At 45.3% G+C, this 18771-nt stretch overlaps 1 protein-coding gene across 9 annotated transcripts in view; it reads left to right on the plus strand.

Annotated features, from left to right (window-relative positions):
- FMNL2 (formin like 2) overlaps positions 1-18771 on the plus strand; it is a 198791-nt gene that overhangs the window by 148272 nt on the left and 31748 nt on the right. For all 9 annotated transcript variants that reach the window (XM_068949401.1, XM_068949400.1, XM_068949399.1 and 6 more), the window contains exons 8-9: positions 1174-1250; positions 3580-3673. In XM_068949401.1, the coding sequence (XP_068805502.1) occupies positions 1174-1250; positions 3580-3673 (171 nt within the window). The remainder of the gene's footprint in view (positions 1-1173; positions 1251-3579; positions 3674-18771) is intronic.

Below are 18771 nucleotides of genomic sequence, written 5' to 3' on the forward strand. Positions count from 1 at the left end.
GTAAAGCTGATGTGCAGGTTTAACTTCTTATTCGTTCTTAGATAGCTTGGTTGGGAAGCTGTGTAACACAGCCATTACCCGTGGAGGATGGGGCTGACTTAGTACACACCTAAAGACACATATAGTCATAACAGCACATGCATGTTGGGCCGGGTTCTGTCGGCAGTGACGTGCTCAGTTTGCCCTAACTCGCTGGAAATGCACCTGCACAATTGAAATTATAGTTTGTCTCGGAATTTAGCACAAACTCGTGGGAAATATAATGAGAATATTATAGAAGAGTGAAAGTTACACCGTGATGGAAAATACAAGATTTTGCTGTGTTAAATGTTTATTGCAAGGCAGTTATGATAACTGCAAGTCAAAGAGTAAACGAATCCAAAATGAATCTTATTTTCATGAGTTTCGTTTGTCTGCAGCGGGATGCTGTGATTATGCAGCATGCCCAGGTAGCTTCAGGTACTTTGGGCTTTTTTCTGAAACGATAACTGCTAACAGGTACATGTTTCAAAGCAAGTCTATCGTGAACACCTTTATTATGAGTTGCATAGCCTGTGAGGTATTCCCAACACCCCTGCATGCGTGAACCCTGCTCTTGATGGATAGCAGCTCCCTGGGATTTATTGGATTCCTTAGCTTTAATGGGAAGGATGCAAACAATGATCTCATGGTAATAACCAATACAGTATTTTCCAAAGCAGTTCTTTTTTCATATTTGGAGAACAAACCCGGAGTATTTTTGCAATTACTGCATGCAGCAGTCATTCTGTGGCAGCGTGCACGTTAGAAAATAAGTGATTTTGGCAGCTGAATTGCAAATTCCTCTTTAGAGAGCAAATGACACACTGGATTGTGAGAACTAAAATGGGGGGGAGGACAGGCAGAGAGGTTGGCCATGGTGGAGGAGCAGCTTCTAGGGCCCCTGAGGGGGGGTCCTAAGGCTGGCACAAGGCCAAACCGAGCACTTTCTGCGCTCGGAGTGGCAGGGTAGTTGGTACGCATGATGTTAAAGGGAAATGTGCTGACTGACTTTGTAAACTTGACAACGTTTTGTTTGGCTTTCAGCATTGTGAAAGACTGCCAGATCTGGTCAGAGATATGTAATTTGTTGGATTTAAAAAATAATGTTTTTGGTTTCAAAGCTGAAACAATATTTTCCCCTTCACTTTTCAGTATGGATTCAATATGGTCATGTCACATCCACATGCCGTTAACGAAATTGCACTAAGTTTGAACAACAAGAATCCCAGGTAGGATATACTTGCTTTTAGAGAATTTAAGAAGTAAGTAAATAAAGAATATACCTGCATTGATTTTCACAGGTATGTTTATGCGTAAAACTGTAGCAAAAATTTGGCTTCCTTTTTGAGTCAGATTATATCTATATTATGGTGCAAACAGATAAACAATTGCAGTCTAGTTCCATTGGTTTCAGAAGCTACTGACTCCTCAAATACAAGTTTGCTGCTTAAGCACTCCAACTGGATTGCCCTGCAAAGACGGTGCCCTGCTGGTAGCCAGCAGTTTAGCATGTGATTTTTCCTGAGGAGCAGGAAAGCCTTTTTTACTAGATTTTCTCTGAGGGGTCCTCAGGTTGTACATCCTTTGGGAGAGGGTTTAGTTCTTGCTCTGTCTTTGCAGAGCACCTGACTCAGCGTAGGGTTGCTGCTCGACCGCAGCAAGAGTTTGGTAATTGCAGAGGAGCACCACTTTCTGTAAGGCTGCAGCCGCCTTTCTCCCGCCACGCACTTCTTATCCCACCACCACTTTCAACGAGAGATTTCTTGCATGTCTGATGAAACCGAACCTGAGAAAGAGATATTTGTAAGGCAAGGTGAAACTGGGGCATGAGTGAAAGCGAGGCGACAGCAGCACTGCAGCCTGCGTGTGCGTTGCTGGCTTACCTTACAGTGCACCATTTGAAGTCTTGTCCTGGAGGAAGTAAGTACTTCCTTCCCTTCGTTTATTTAGAGTTAAATCAGCAAGCCTCGGCACAGTAGAAACGGGAAGGACGTGGGAACGTTATTTTTTTTAATCATATTTGGTGTCCCATGCCTGGAAATCAGGTGATTAATAGAGACCCTAAGCGTTCATTGTTTAAATGGATAGATTTTTTAGATTTCTGGTTACAGAAAATGCTTTGAAAAGTGGATAAAATAATCTAAAGGCAAAAATGAATGTTATTGCTGTTCATAACCTCTTTTTTTGTTTTAGTCCCATCCTGATTTTTGAGGAAATCTGTGTTTTGAGTGCTTAAGGTTGGCTGAGATCTGCAAAAAGGGAAGCAGCAGCTCTGGGAGGTGCCACAGAGCTGCATGCACGGGGCAGCTCAGTGCTGCCGACGTGTGCAGGCCAGGTGGAGGAGGACGTTAGGGCGCAGTCGTAATCTCCATCCGTTCTGTTTGTGCCCAAGTGGTGCCACCAACCTAGCAGTGCTGGTCCTCTCCCCTTCCTGACCGCAGTTGTCCCTTGGAGAGGCTATGATGGGTGGTCCGTAGCAAAAACTCTTTGAGCTTGTCTGAAAGAGCTTGGATTTTCTTCTTGTGGCAGGAAAAAAAATTGGCGAGTAAGAACTGAACATGATCATTGAAAATTCCCTGGGAAAGTAAACATTTTATTTGGTTTCCAAAGGTAACGTTGGTGCTCTGAAAGCCAAAAGGTATCTCTTTTTCTGTAACATCTGGTTTGAGTAAACCCTTAAGCATGGGACTAATTTCATATGTGTTTGCATGATTTTAATATCTGCTAATAGTTCATCAGGCCATGTAGTCCTGTTGGTGCTTTTGCCTTATGCGAACCCTGTAAGGAAAGATTGGGGATTACTTATATTAGAGTTACACCGAGTCTGTTGCATATTTTTCTTTCAGTAATCTGTTGTCTTCTCTCCTTCATTAATATGCCTGTGCTAGCACTGCTGTCAATCAATTTGCCCACTTTTCTTAATCAAGAGGAGAAAGACGTGCTAAAGCATCCTATATTCAGTTCAGAGAATCACTTCTTACTTTTTTGTGGCTATGAACACTGTAAATTATCATAGAAAATAATTCAGATTTGTATCAGGAAAAGTACAGATTTGAATTTAAAGCATATTCATTAAAAACTGGACTCAGAGGGAATGGGCTGCTTGTGGTGAAAACATCTGACTAACGGTTGATGTGTGGTGATGCTGGGTTTCATAAAACTGCCTCTTTTTAGAATTTGCATAAGATAATTCTCCTGGAATACAAACTGTAGAAAGCTGACGTGGTCTGCCATTACCAGATTTATGTAACTGACATCAGTTTGCTTGAACGTCCATAAATATAGTTTGTAATTTAAATTTTTGCATGGTTTGATAAGCATTAAAATGGTGAAAAGTTGCCCAGATGAGAGCATGATCCTGGGAGATTCAAAATACCCTGGGTCAGAAGGCACTCGGCATTATGCATCCTACAGGGTCAAGCTTTACGTAGTTTCCAGAGATTAAAAAGACACTGAATATAAAGGACTTCTCACAGTGTCTCACGTCCATTTCGCAAACAGGTAGCAGGTGGTTCACCGCGTGGTTGTCACTGAGGATTGTGTTTTCTTCTTCTGCAGAACGAAAGCCCTCGTCTTGGAACTGCTGGCAGCTGTTTGTCTGGTCAGAGGAGGGCATGAAATCATTTTATCTGCCTTCGATAACTTTAAGGAGGTATGTTATTTTGCTTTATTAGAATTTGATGTGCCTTTCTATCTGTTGCTCTCTTACATGTCATTGGCTACAGCTTTCTGATTCAGCTGGACTTCCTAAAGTGAGGAGACCTGCAGATATTCCATAAGCTACTTTGAGCTGCAGGGAAGCAGACAGTTGTTTGAGGATCTGATTAAATGGTGTTTTTTATGGGCATGGGTCTCTGAGGAGGTGTCCTCTCCTGTAAATGCTGTGATCAATGTAGTAATTAGTCTCCAGGGTAACAGGAGAGAAGTAGGCCTGGATTCTGGGGTCAGATCCTTTTCTTATAAACAGTTGTACTAGGTTTTTGCTGTCCATCAACTCAGTCCGGTTTTATTAACTGAGCCGGTGGTAGGGTTCCAGACTGCAGGAGAGGTGACTGCAAAGCACAGGCTGGAAGTTCAGCAGCTCATAGGAGAAGGTGTCCAAGGCCTGGGTGCGTGTGGGAGCATGGACGGGGACCGCGGTGGAGATGCTGCAGGTAGCTCCATTTGCGAGACGAGGGTGGTGCGTGCTGGGGCAAGGACATGTGGCAGGAGCTGCGCAGCCACATGGGCATCACGTTCAGCCTGCATCTGCTTCGAGCCCGCCTGTGACTTCCCATTCGTGCTGTTTTAATGGTTTTTAAGATACACATTGTTTTTAGGTTGCCTAACTAACTTGTTATTGGTTATCGAATGTGATGCAGAGCAAGCTGGCCAGAGCTTTATGTTTCATTCATTTTTAGAAATGTAGACAAGACTGAATATATCGGGCCTAAATATCACAACAAAACCTCTTCTTTAAAAATTACAGTAAGTACACATGGTACAAAACTTCTGTGTCTGGGACGATTTCTGGAACTTGAGTAGTTCTCATGCCAGCGCTCTGTGCACCTCTGTATGAAGGGCCAGGATCCTCACAAGGTGAATCCAGGCTGTAAGTTGTCCCCTTTCACCTCTCAGTCGGTCATGCGGTCTCTCTTAAGTGGAAAATGAATGGAGATTTTGAGGGCTTTCCTCTGGTTCCTGTGTCTCTGAATGCTTTTTCATATTCTCAGATGAAAGAAATAGGAATTCTGTGTTGGAGCTCCTATTTTTCAGAGCACAAGCTCTTGAAGCGCAAAAACTCCTGTTTTTACTATCATATGGAATTATATTTGTGAAGAAATTATGAAATCAGGTCTCTGTGATGAAACACTGACTAAGCCGAAATTGGTACAAGTGTTCCTGTTGGCTCAAGTGGGTCAAAATTGCGTGTCATACATTCAGGTGTACCGCATGTCTGCATACAGGTTTTAAGAACATCATTGTGCGAATGTCTAGAAATACTAGTGTGGGAATGAGGTCCTAGAAAGCTGCTGTTCTGGCTTATTTTGAATATTGCATAGGTGTGCGGCTTTATTATCAAAGAAGAACATCTAGTCTTGCCAGGTCTAAAACTGTTAAACTAGATGAGTCCCAACGGGATGGTGTAAAGATATCGCATGTTTTTCCTTAATGCCAGCATTGAAATAAGTGGGTTAATCCAGACGGTTGGCAAGCCAAGTTGTTAACTTTTTAACTTTTTGTATTTTGGGAATTATCTCTGGTAAAGAGATATAAATCTCTCTGATTTACATCTGCTGTAAATATTTGCATGTAGCCTAGCAGAGCTTCACCGTAACTGTATTTCTGAGCTGATTACCATGACCCAGAGCTAAAGGCTTAATCTGCAGCACGGTCATGTTTTAGCAGCCTCGAGCTTTGCAAGACCAGCCCAGTGCTGAGCGTGAGCTTTGCTGTGCGCGTGGAGCTACCCGAGAGCACAGGCAGGGCGAAGCGCAGCGCTGCTGCCGACGCTTCCCCGGCTGTTCAGCGGGTGCGTAGCCAAAATTGCGGTGTGGCCATGGAGAAAGCTCTGCTCCTGCAGGTGCTTGCGCAGGGTAATGCAATCAGATGGGAAAAGACCTGCAGTCCTGTAGTACAGGCACACAACTGGGAGGTGAAGTTCTAATTTAGTTCTTTCATTTATTCCTTCGTAGCCTTGGGCAAGTGACCTGGTATCTTTGTCTTTATGTGCACCTTTGTCAAATGAAGGAATAACAGAAGTGCATGCAAATGGGTTTGTTTTGAAGAACAAGGGGTAATACTTGAGAAGTGCTTTAAGTAGGAAAGCCCTGTGTTCATGCTAAGTACAATATCATTATCCTGGTTTCAAATTCTCCATGGCTTATTACTACATTATAATAGAAAAAATATGACTCATGAGGGAGGACAGTATTAGGGAGTACAGATAAGTCTGGCAAAGGACTACAGTAGAAATGCCACTCCTAACGGTCTGTAAGGCCTATTAAATGGGGCTTTTTGCTTGTCTCAGGGAAGTGTAAAGTCCCATTTGCTATTTTCTCTTCCTGACATCCTTAGTAAAGTTTTTGCTCCTTCATTTTCTTTCAAGTGCTCTGTCATCTTTTTTTTTTCCCTTTCTGACATTTAAAATATGTGCATAGTCCAATCAGTTTGTCCTCCATTATTTATTTATTCTGTTCCTGTTTCTGTTTGATCAAGTCTTTTGTTGCGGTGCAGCTGTCTGGATGCTGCAGGTGAAGTGGGGTGTGCAAGGAGGATATTCTACTTTTCTAAATTCTGGTTTTAGCTGGTCTTCTGTTTATCCAATTATGCTGCTTATTTCTTGCATTTCTGCTGTTGTTTTCCACTTTCCTCCTGGGCAAGTATTAATTTTCAGCAATGATTTCTTTATACTTACAGTCTTTACACTTTATACTTATAATCCTTTCACCTGGTATATGAAAAATCTTGGCGTTGCTGGCATGTGAAGCACTGAGTGTTAGACTTGTAGCAGTATATTTCCGCATCAAAACAGTGTAAGCTCAATAATATTTGTGTGGCTCCCCTAACTCTGTATTGTAGTTTCCTTGCGGTTCCCTCGTCAGACCCAGCCTGCATATTTAGGAGAGATTAGACTTGTCAAACCAGATCTCTGCCACTCTTTCTCCTTGCCAGGAAATAACTTCAAAAGAAATCTGAACTTGAGTCTAGCACTCACACTGTAATAAAGTCAGTGGGGAAAACAGGCTATTTCAGACCAAATTCTGCCCTCATTTACATCAGGATGAACATCAAGTATTTCATGAGGCTTTGAGCTTTGCTCTGATGCAAATGAGAACAGAATTTAGTTCTCAGGATTTGACTGTGCTGGAAAATTGCAGTTGATCTGAATCTTTTTGAGAATTCTTATTGAAAATGGCTTTTCATTTGAAAATGATTTTACAGGCCAGTTTTTTTTCTGGCTAAGGTCAGGATGTTCAAACAGAGGATGTTTTTTTTTTCTTAAACTGTGTGTCAAAAATTATTCTAGTCTGCTTCTTTCATCTGAAATCACTGATTCTTGTGCCCAGGCTGCTTCCCTTTGGAGGGGCCTCAGCACCAGGCGTTGCACACACAGCCTCTGTTTGCAGTAGATCGTTAAGTGAACGTTGAATAGACCACTTCTGACAACAGACACGTGGGTCTTTCGAAGCCACCAAGAAGGCACAACAAACTGGTAGCTTGAGAGGGAATCAAATAGAGCAGAACTCAGCAGGAAAAAAAGCCAGAACCATTCATCTTTTTTACCCAAAGGGAAATGAAAACCAAAAGAGGGAAGGAGTAGTCTGGGACACATGGAGGGAAGGGCAGGTTTACCAGCATTCAGGAAACCATGCTTCACACAGTTGTCCTGATCTTAGGAAGTGTGAGCCTCCGTTCTCATCAGGTGAGTGACAGGCCTGCTGAATAGCTTTTCTTAACTTTGCCAAAAGGCAAGAAGCGGGTATAGGGAAATCCTCATCGGTAGTGCAGGGAGTGGGTTAGTAATTTTCTGGGAGATGGCAGGATTAATTTCTCGTCTGTCTTTATATTGTACCATACCACAGTGGCAACCTCCAGCGCTCTGAGATGGCGGTGTCCTTAAACGCTCAGCTCACGCACGCTGCAGGGTGTGCTTGGTTCATCCAGGCTGGTGCGGAAGTCCGCGAATCATTCCCTATTAGCAGCCTGAATTCACTCATCCATTTGCAGGAGCTCTAGGTCTGGGCTAAACAGGAAAGCAAATGCAAATGAAACCATGAAGAGCCCTTTCTTGCTTACTCCTGGGCAAGGTGGGTTTGTACACCGTCCCTTGTTTCCCTTTTCCAAAATGTTAGTTTCCTAACTTTCATCACTGTTGAAGTCCCGATGCTGCTGAACCTGTGTCAAGAAAAGCCCTCACTGCGCTGCAAACTTTGTGTGTGCAGACTCTTGGCTAGGAGGACCTGGGTCAGGAGGTCCAGGAGACGTTTCGGTGTGGTTCCAGCTGCTCTCTGAGCGTGACTGAGCCGCAAACAGCTTCTAAAGCGTCGTGGAGGAGACAAAGTGCAAGGGCACTGTGGTGGCCCTGCTCTGCCCTGGCGCTCGCGAGCAGAGCCTGCTCCCCCGTACACGAGGCTGGGAGCTGCGGATCGACGCCGGGCCACCCTCGTGCTCCGGCGCGGGGCCAGACAGGGTTCTGCTGCGTTTATATGAAATAAGTTAGAGTTGCTGTGCCACATGTAACCCGCGTCGGCAGCCCGCGTGGATAGCCAGGGGCGTTCTGCTAACTATTTGCTTCTCTTTTTGATAGTTTCTGGCCTGTTGCCTGTTTTATTTGCAGCCATCTCTTATTCCCAGCACCTCATACTGAAGGAAAATGCTGTTTGAATGGAATATTGCAGTTTTGGCTACATTAGCTATTCCAGGCTGCCATGACCCCTGCATTTATCCACTTGCGACGAGGCTTCCTTAGCAGTATTCCTGAGGCCTTTGTGCTTGTTTCCATGGATTTGTGAGAACCGGCTACATGGTTTATCTGACTTGCCTGGGATTTGTGCTACAGTACAAGCCAGTGCACTTTAGCAGAATACCAGAGGAAGAAAAGAAGAGTAGCATTAGCCTCGAGACAACTTTGCAGGAACTCTGAGGGTCACAGCTCAGACTGGACCAGGCTGAGTGCACTGTTGGAAAACAAAATATATTTTCCCAATGCTTATTCAGAGTAGTTAATTAATTTTAATAGTGTGATTGCATATGCACGTATACAGAGAATTAAGCTGCTGTCTTTTACTACCAACAATAAAAACTTCATTTTACTATTATTTCACTACATGTTCCTTTTATTGCTTCTTGAAGGAGGCACACTGGTTTGAATTCACAAGGGCTATGTTGCACGGCGTCTTAGGGGCTTTGTTGTCTTGGCAAAGCTCTCAGCAGCCCTGAGAAATGGCAGTAGCTGGGACACTGCAAATACACAACTTCTCACACGCTTTCACTTACTTTGCAAACGCGGGACTTGGAGGCTGTGCTGCTGTGAACCCAGGGCTTCACCATCCATCACTCAGGCAAGACACAACATGTGCAGAGGTCCAACACTGCCCTTGCTTTGTGTCATTTTACCAACCTTTCACCATAATCAAAACTCTTTTGTTCGTTGCTGCCATGTCAAGGAAGGATGTTTTCAGGCTGAAGAGATTCTGCCTCTTGGGAAGCTCTTTTAATCTTTTAATTTGGTACCCGTGACCAGATACTCCTGATAGAACTGTGTGCAGAGAGGGGATTGCGCAGGAGATACTTGCTGCAGTCGATACTGGTTAGAAGTTGAAGACGGTGCGGAGAAAAAGACTTATGAGTAAGTGACTAAGCCTGCCAGTCTCGTCTCAGACTTCTTCAGTGAGGTACAGGTGTCTTCAACAGGTGGAAAACACCAACACTTCCCGTACGGACAGGACGGCTGTGATTTGAGCCAACTGCATCCTACTAGGTCTTCATCTGGGAAGCATAAAACAGGCTGGATGGGAAAATCTGACATTTCACGTGCTTGGCATTTTGAATCAGTAAAAAAAACGTTTTTTAAATATCACAAAACATGCAAGGGGAAATTTCACTTGACTGAACTCCCCTGTTGACGTATGTGCAGTGACCTGCTCTCGTCGGGTGCCAGCAAAAGAGCTGGTCGTGGGCTGTAGCGCGAGCGCTCTTGTCTCCCGGGGGAGATGTGGAGTGGAGTCGCCCACGTGTCTTGAAGCCTGTTTCAAAGAAACGGTGTCCAGCGTCGAAGGTTTGGCTCGGCTTCCCGCTCCGACGCTTGGGCCAGGTGACTTGGTGTCTGCCTGCGCGATTGCGATCGCAGCGTATCCGGCCCTGGCTCATACCTTTCAAAGCATCCAACGGGTGGAAAAGTGGTTTTTAAACTTTCGGTGCGTTTTTTCTTTCCTGATACGAGTGCCAAAACCCTGCGTTGCTTAACGCTCCCCTGGGACGCGCAGCTCGTGCAGGAATTTTCACTCTCCCGGCTGACGTGCGATGCTCTACGTAAGACCAAGATACCTTATAACGCGGGGCAGCTGCTCCCGGGACGCCGGTCGCGCCGACTCACCTGCAGGCATCAGGTCCGCCGAGCGCAGCCGCTCCGGCCAAGAGGCAGTCGCCAGCGGGAGCGCCAGAGCCCGACTCTCTCGGCCCTTTCCTCTTAAGCCGAAGAAAGCTTGGCGCTGCCAGCAAATCTGGAGGCAGAGTTTCTCAGAAATACATGAGTTAGCCTCAGGGCACGGGGCCTTGCGAAGAAGTACCGAGGCGAAGCATCGCGGGGCAGTGAGGGTAGCTGCTCCGCGCCTCGGCCCTGCCTCGCTCGCGGCCTGCTGCGGCCCCGCGTGCCCTGGCCCCTTCCCCGGGCACGTCGCCAGTCCGACGAGGGCTTCTCGAAGGTCAGCTGAAACGCATGCAGATACGATGGAGAAAATTGCAACCCAGCCGCTCTAATGTGATTGTGTAATGCCAGCAGTTAAAAGGAATTTGTTCCCCCCCCCCCCCCAAATTTTGTGAGGATGTGAAAATGACAGGTTTTGAGTGTATTTCAGATAACTGATCTAACATGTTTGTGGGCAAAATCTGGAATCCTTATTCATCTTGTAGTTAATCTCTGTTTAAAATCCAGGAGAATTTAATAACAACCAAATATCTCTGGGAAGGACCTGCAGACTCTACCAGTCTCCAAATTTGTTTTAATATGCATAGTAGGGGAATTAACATAGATCCAAACTGCAGAGGCAAAAAGTTTGCCTGAGATGAGTTGCGAGCCAAAAAGCCAGCCAGAAATAATCCTTGCTTTCTGCAGGAAACACTTCTTGCTGATGTTGGCTCTGATCCAGCAGAGCAGTTAAGTTGCTTATTATATAAGCATATACTGAAATAATTGAACTCAGGAAGGTTGGTGTATGCTTGTGTGCTTCTCTGGGAGTCAAATTTAGTATTTAAAAATAAAAACAGAAATAAGGTGCTTTTCCTGAGGTGAATCATGGCTTTCAAGAGGCCACCTCGTTTTGCTCCAAGGCAAGAAGAGACTGGAAGAAATACCAAAAAATGTGCTGGAGTCCAGATAGCGCCGACAGCTTTTGGGAAGCTCCGCAGACGGTGGTCGCTGCAGCGGCCGCGCTGCCTTTCGCGTGTGCTCGGAGGGAGGAGGCCGGGGCCGGGGCCGCTGCGCCCGGCGGGACGCGCCGCCCTGCCGCCGGCAGGGGAGCACCTCGCCGTGCAGCCGCGCTTTAATTCACTTACGTGTTTGCTGCTCCGGCTGAAATTTCTGACAAGCGAAAAGAATTGCAGTCCCGTTGCACGCAGGCTCCTTATGACTGTTACTGCAGTGCTTACAGTACCAGGCTTCGTCTGCATTGCTAGGGAGCGAGCGGAAAACGCCGGGCGATGGCAAACGGGCCCGCGGGGTTTGCCTTCCATCAGTTTTCACTTCAGTGAAGTGAGACAGTATTGTTCAGCCCTAAATTTTCACAATGCTTAATTCAGAGTCAGATTTCATTACTTAAATAATGAACGACAGCACTGAAAACAGCAGTTCTGAATTATTCTTGCAGGCCATTATAATAGCTCAGTACTGGAAAAACTGTTTGCAAGCGTTAGAAAATGTAAATAGATTTGCTGTCTCTTCTACTAGAGCAGTAATTTGAGAACGTCTTAACCCTGCTGGTAGAGAAGTAGAAGGTATTTTAACCTAACAAGCATTAAATAACTGTTTGCTTAACCAGTAACTTATGAGAAAATTGATTTTTTTGTTCTTTAGCAAACTGCAAAAATGTCAGCGTGATCCGTCAAAACAAAGCGTTCCTTTGGAGGGCGGTTTGCCCACGGTGGGATCTGCTGATCACAGTGGGCTGTTGTGAGGGAAGGAGAAAGCAAGCTTTGTGCAGCCAGGACAAAGGAGCACGGGCAGGTTTAGAAAGAGTCCCGGGAATTTGGGGATTGCATATGCATCAGGCTATTTATAGCACCGTATCCATTATGGGCTACATTCATGTAGACAGTGCATAAATGCCATGCAGAAAATTGCTTCTCACATAGAATAGTCACTGTTACAGAACTCAGAAGGTTATTGAAGGAGGAGGAAACAGCTTAAAATAACCTTTGAGCAACACGTGGCCAGATGATCATTTTAACATTTGCACTGACAGAAAATTTCCTGTATTGCAAAGCCTTTGCTAAGTTTTACATATTTTAAATTTAGTCCTTAAAAGGATCGTTTTCCCTGACTTGAGCTCACTGCTAGCTGCCTTTGCCACATCAGTCAATGCTCACCTGAAGTGTAAATGCAGCCAAAATGATCTCAAGCATTTTCTGTATGGACTTTGAGACCATCAGGCTTTAGCTGCTTCCTGGCACAAGATGCATTTTGTAGGTTGGCAAGCTTATGTCTATTAATGCCTTTTCTCAAAGCCGTCATCCTCTCTCTCCTCCTTTGCTCAAAGAAATAAACTCATAGAGGTGGTTGCAGTAGGCAATTTCTGTGTCCACAGAGGGCATGCTTTTCCGTTGTACTAGCATCAGTACTGCAGATGTGGAGAAGATAGTGGTCTGGCAGCTGTGTCTTGCAGAGTGCATTTGGTACCTTTAGCCAACAAACCGTAACTCCAAAGCTTGAAATACTGCCGACCTTCTAGTGAAGGTCCATCTCCATATGTATCGTGCTATGTTTTCTTGTGGCAAGGCTGAGTTACGAGCTCAGTTCTCCAGCAGAATTAGGTGTTGCACCATGTTGTTAGATAACTGTCTGAGGTAGGCGGGAGATAAGCTTCTGTGAGCCTGTATTTTCACTTCATGTCTGACACTGCATGTGAAAATGTCTTCTTTTTTTTTTTTTTTGAAATATCCCTTTTGTCTTGTCTTTGCCATCTGCTCACGTTGCCTTTCTGGAACTTCTTAGTGTAATCACGTCCCAAGAGCAGGAACAGCACCAGGGCTATCCTATTTGAACTTTGCTCTTGGGTGGTCCAGATGTGCACTACGTGATCTGAAAGCGCTGCTAGGTGGATATGGACATAATTGTCGCCAAGTTTTTCATAACAGATCTTTTTGCTTCCTCATAGGATTGTATTGTACCTTTGTAATATATCTATGAAGGGCTTGCCTTGTTAGCATCCAAAGTCTTTCTAAAGAAAAGATTCTTCAGGGGTGGTTTTCCATAAAGCCACATTGTTCTTCTGGAATGACATGGGCTTAGAGCAACCTGAAAAGTTTTTTTCACAACCTGAGTAGAGACAGAGGTTTTTTATAGCTGTGGTAACCCGTTTAATCTTTCTTCATACATAGAATAATGCTAATAAAAGAAATATCCGTCTTAGTGCCAACCATACTTCCAATGTAAATGACAGACCTTGGAAATGTATTCAAATAAAAATGGCAACATATGGTTTTATGCGGTGGGATTTGATTTCAGCTTTTGACTTGGATTTTGGCCAATCTTCAGGCCGTAGGCTTTGTCTATAGTTTCACTCTCTTTAATCTTCCAGGATAAATTATATCATTTTATGAAAGTCAGCTCACTGACTTTTGAAACACACATTCCCAGCACTGACTCATCTGATGATAGCATGAAATATCTGCAAGTAGCTGCCGAAAGCCACAGGTCGTTGTTGCTTTTCCTGTTGCTATCGTCTGCTCCATTCCAGCTAGCCGGTGTTGTTGTTGCCTGTGATTGGCAATTGTCTGTTGGGGTTGTATCACTTGAGGTTGCTCCCTAATTTAATTAGTCAACCATAATTTAATTAGTCAACCATAAAGAGCTCATAGTTGTTTATGTCAGCTTTTTCCATCCACGTGGAACCATTTACATTGAATTTCCCAGAAATCAGTCCTTCTGACTGCTGTTATTGAGTGATCATATGCACCATTGTGATGTTTATTTCCATAACACATGATTTTGTTCAGCTTCATTTTTTCTGAAATGGGAACAAGAGAGACACAGTGGCTTGGAGTGCAAAGTTCAGGTGAACATATTTTTTCTTTTGTTATATTAACCTTGACTGTTTTGTGGAGATGGGAGAGTGCAGAAAGCATGAGAAGAATTTGCAGTTGGTTGAACTGGACCGTCATCTCATTTACTATAGGAGGAAAAAAATGACTTGGAACATTAATGTGGATACGAGTGCATTGAAGCAGATCATGGTGCAAGTCAAAGGGAAGGCTCTTTTGGTTTGAGCAGGAGCTGAATCAGGCCCAGTGGAAGCCTCTGAAATCAAATTATTTTGGCTGGCAGCTGCTGCCTTTGATTCTTACAGTACAAGTAGGTTCCTGAAATTCTGCCAGTGTCTGGTATTCTCTTTGCCTCTTCCTGATAGGAGTCAGCTTCTTTACAGCATTTCATCTCTTTTCCTCCTGAATTGTGCGTTGTTCCTGAATGGGAACATACACATCCCAGAAGAGACGTATGCCTGAAATGTGGCACGCTTCCAAAGCACAAAGACTGGTTTTGACAGGCCCTCTGTAAGTGAGTTCCCGGTGGGGTGTTCAAGATAAGTGCCTAGAGTAGATCAGATCGTTGCACAAGCATTGAGTTTTAGCTTTTTCACAAAGAAATTATTCCTGACTTTGCATGCAGAAAATAGGAGAGCTAGGCAGGATGCTGGCACGTGCTGGCACTCTTGTTTTGTATGGGGATGCTCTGGACCCTGTCGCAGTGCACTGATTTGATCTCTTGCTTTTAAACATACACTTGTGAAACCAGGATTGTTATGCCAAAATGCCCAGGATATGTTTTTCCAAGTGCACCTCTGACCATTTGGGATTTGACTGTGGACGTTTGGTGGCTTTGGAGAGCTTCTTTATCACTAAAGCCAGTTCTTGTGCCACCCACTGCAAAGCATAACGCACTGTAGGGCTGCAGCAGGAACTCACTCATTTGCTCTCAGTTTTAGTTACAAACATTACGGAGCTGCTTTAACTGTCAGCTCTGTGGGTGCAGTGTTTGTACTTTGATCTCCCAGCAGGATCATTCCTGATGCTGTAGGAAGGCTTTATGAAGATTGTGCCTAAAGAAAACTCTGAGATTAGACTGAAGATCTGGAACGTGAAGCTGAGGGACCAGTGGCTCTGCAAACACTGCCATCCTTTCCATGTCCCAGGGACTCCTCCTCTGCTACGGAAAGGGACAGCTCGCATGTCTTTCTCCCCCTTGCACAACTGTGGGCCAGACAACACCAGGCAGACTTGCTTCATCCAAGACTGTCAGTCTCCACTGGGCCTTTCAGCTCTGTTCTATTGCATCTTAAACTTTAATGTTAGCTGTGTGCTACGGGCAGAGCGTAGCAGCCCATAGAACCGTGTTTTATGCTTCAAAAGCGCTTTCACACTTCCATGGCATAGGACGTAGACAGACCTGAGTCTTTGGGGCTTATGATTGTCCTAATTTGCTTGGCCAGCAAGTGGAATCTGTTTTTCATGGGGGTACATACGCTGTTATGTAACATGTATTTATTCTCTTTTGTGCGTATTTAAGGTTTAGCTGGAAACATTCTGCACATTTAAATACACTTTTAACTAAAAGTGCATGGTGTATGACTTCAGCACCTGGTCTCCCGAGGTGGTACGTGTGGGGGTTGTTGAGCCTGCACAGAGCCCCGTAGTTGCAAGATGTGGGACTGAGGAGGCCACGAATCGTAATGGTAATGTTATCAAATAGTTCATTATAACCAGTGTCAGTGACCTCTTTCAGAGATCCAGTGGCAAAACTCCCATTGACGTCAGGTACTGACCACAAACATCTGAATAATAACTCATTTATGGCAATTTTGCGTGGTGATGAGAGAAGATGTATCACATACATCACAGATATGTTTTATTCAGCCGTAACAACAGGCAGCAGAAAGCACAGAGAGAGACCAGCCAGCAGGCCACTATGAGCAGTGCTTTGCAAAGTGAGATCGACTCAATTTAGGTCCCATTAAACTCCATGGAAAAACTCCCACAGACCTCAGTGAGGTCTGCTCAGAACCTTAATATTTGTGTAGACACTGTAAGACAGATACTGTTAAAAACAGAAAGCTATTGAGGAAGTAGGAATAATCATATTTTATAAAGACTTTACTTTCTGAGCATATCTGGAAACCTGAATCGAGTATTTGGTCCCATGGTGGGAAACACTGCACAAATATATACAAAGAACTGATCCCTGTCTCGAAGAGTCTACTTTCTAACTAAGAAGCACCCTCTGCTCCCACCAATCCTTAATTACCACTCATTGGCTAATTTCCCATAAATACTGTACCATCAAGCTGGCTCTTGAGGGAGGCAGCGGCTCATGTCCCCATGGTGCCTGTTGTTCAGCAGCTTGCAGACCCTAACCAGGCTGAGGACACTTGCTGCAGATCCAGGATGTTGCAGTATGGTCCCTTCTGTTCCTGGTTCAGTGCACCCAAACTTAGGACTGGGCCTGATGTTCTTGAGATAGTTCAGCATTAGGTTGCACAACATGTTAGCTTGGGAAATGGGGAGAAGCTTGTGCTGTTGCAGCTAGCTAAGGTGGAAAGGATATAATTAACAGACAGGATTGCTGAGAAACCAGTGGTAGCAGTCCTCTGAAGGAGTGCCGCCAGGAGCTTACGAATGATCTCAGCTCGTAGGAGCTCAAAGAGCGCATGAGAAACATACAGTCAGCAGTAACCTTTTTACCCCTGGTTATTGGCAGGTGCTAGTGCAGATCTGGCTTAGAAGAAAGTGCATGATCACCACTGGTTCACCAGTGAGGGCTTACAGGACCTGTGGATGGTTTTTTCACTGGACTCCACCGGCGCGATGTAGGGGACGTTGACCCGTTTGGCTCCGCAGCGCTTTGCTTCTCGCGCTCCCCTTTCACAGACGTGAGGGCATGGACAGGCAGGCCAGGAGATGGAGGCTCTCTGCTATGTCTCTTCACCACGTGAAGGGAGAGTTCCTGCAGCACTTTTTTCTGCAAGAATAAAGTGTTCTTGTAACGTGCAGGTAAAATGATCTGAAAATGCAGAGCTATGGTGAGAGTTGTTGGAATTCTTACTTTAAAAGCTTTCTTACGTCTCATTCTCCAGAAGAATATCCCTGGTGATTCATTTTGTACTGGTGTAATAGTAGCACCTGGAACTACCAGGAAACGTAGGTGAAATTTGGTTAAGAAAGGAAGAAGCCTCTTGAGTTTACCACATCTTTTGTTCCTCAGGAGAAGGCAGGTTTCAGTCCAGTCCTCTGGACGGCCTGACATTGCTTTCCAGGCCCCGGCACAGTGTCTTGCAGAGCTACACTGTCACTACCGGCCTGTGCTGCCCCTCTACAGACAACCAGCGTCTGGGATGCTGCAGCTGGGAACAGCAATTGATACCGTACCTGCACAGACACATCTCTCCAGTCACGTATAGCTTTTGTTGCAGAGGCTGTAATGGAGGGATCTCTGCTCTTTTTGAATTCACCAGGGATTTTGACAGGAAAATCCAGCCCGTGGGGAGTCAGCTCTTGGTGCAGTGTATGCAGAAACTCTCCTCATAGCTTGGGGGTGTACTGGCTCATCCTTGGCTTGGCGCTTCCCACACGAGCTCCCGTTTGACCTTGCTGTTGTGGTGAAGGGGGTTTTCCCCAGGTGCCTGTGAGCTCACCCGCGACTCAAAGAATCACAGAATCACAGAAGGGTTGAGGTTGGCAGGGACCTCTGGAGATCATCTAGTCCAACCCCCCTGCTCCAGCAGGGTCCTCTAGAGCACATCATTGCCCAGGATCGCATCCAGGCGGGTTTTGACTATCTCCAGGGAAGGAGACTCCACCACCTCTCTGGGCAACCTGTTCCAGTGCTCAGTCACCCTCACAGGAAATAAATGTTTTTCATATATTGAGATGGAACTTCCTGTGTTTCAGTTTGTGCCCGTTGCTTCTTGTCCCGTTGCTGGGCACCACGGAGAAGAGACTGGCCTCATCCTCTCGATACCCCCCCTTCAGATATTTGTAGATGTTGATGAGATCGCCTCTCAGTCTTCTCTTCTCCAGGCTGAACAGGCCTAACTCTCCCAGCCTTTCTTCATAGGAGAGATGCTCCAGTGCCCTCATCATCTTTGTAAAGACTCCCTGGCACACGTTTGCCCTGGGAGAAGTGCCACCTCTCACATCAACTGCTCCTTGCGACACAGATGGCTTCTCCACCGCTTACCGCACCAGCCTGTCTTCCCTCCCCGTGCACTGCCGCAGCTTCTCTGCCTGCCCAGAGTGCAGGCAGGTTTCTCCTGTCGCCCCGCGGCCGGCACTGCTCCCTGCTCGGCGGCAGGGTCAGCGGCGCACGGCCACATGCTCTGCTCACTCCACTTTCCAGTTTATTTAATGTTTTGATGTGACTTACTCTGGTTTATTTATATGCTGAGAAAAGTAGGACTGAAATGGAGAAACTAATGGGAAGTCATAAGATTTAAACAATGTACTGTGACCTGCTTTATCTTAGATCTGATTTCTCCCTCAAGTTGCTTTTCCTGCCAACACTCCTGTATTAGGGCTCTGAAAGCCTTGCTAGCTGATAGTTAGGCTGATTTATTTCACTCTTAATTTAGCCTGTGATAATTTCCCCCCTTCCCTGTAATTTGGTCTTCTTCCTCGTTGTATTATATTACAGTGGAAAACTAATGCTGGACTGTAAAAGATGCTGCATCTTCCTGTGGCATAGCCTGGTGTAACCCTGTTGTGTTTGCATTTGCCCTGTCAGTGGATATGAGGTTCAATATTCTGAGGGGAAAAAGGGTACAAAGAATTGTCTTATAGCTG

This window comes from Struthio camelus, chromosome 6, assembly GCF_040807025.1.
Source record: "Struthio camelus isolate bStrCam1 chromosome 6, bStrCam1.hap1, whole genome shotgun sequence".
Taxonomy (NCBI): Eukaryota; Metazoa; Chordata; class Aves; order Struthioniformes; family Struthionidae; genus Struthio; species Struthio camelus.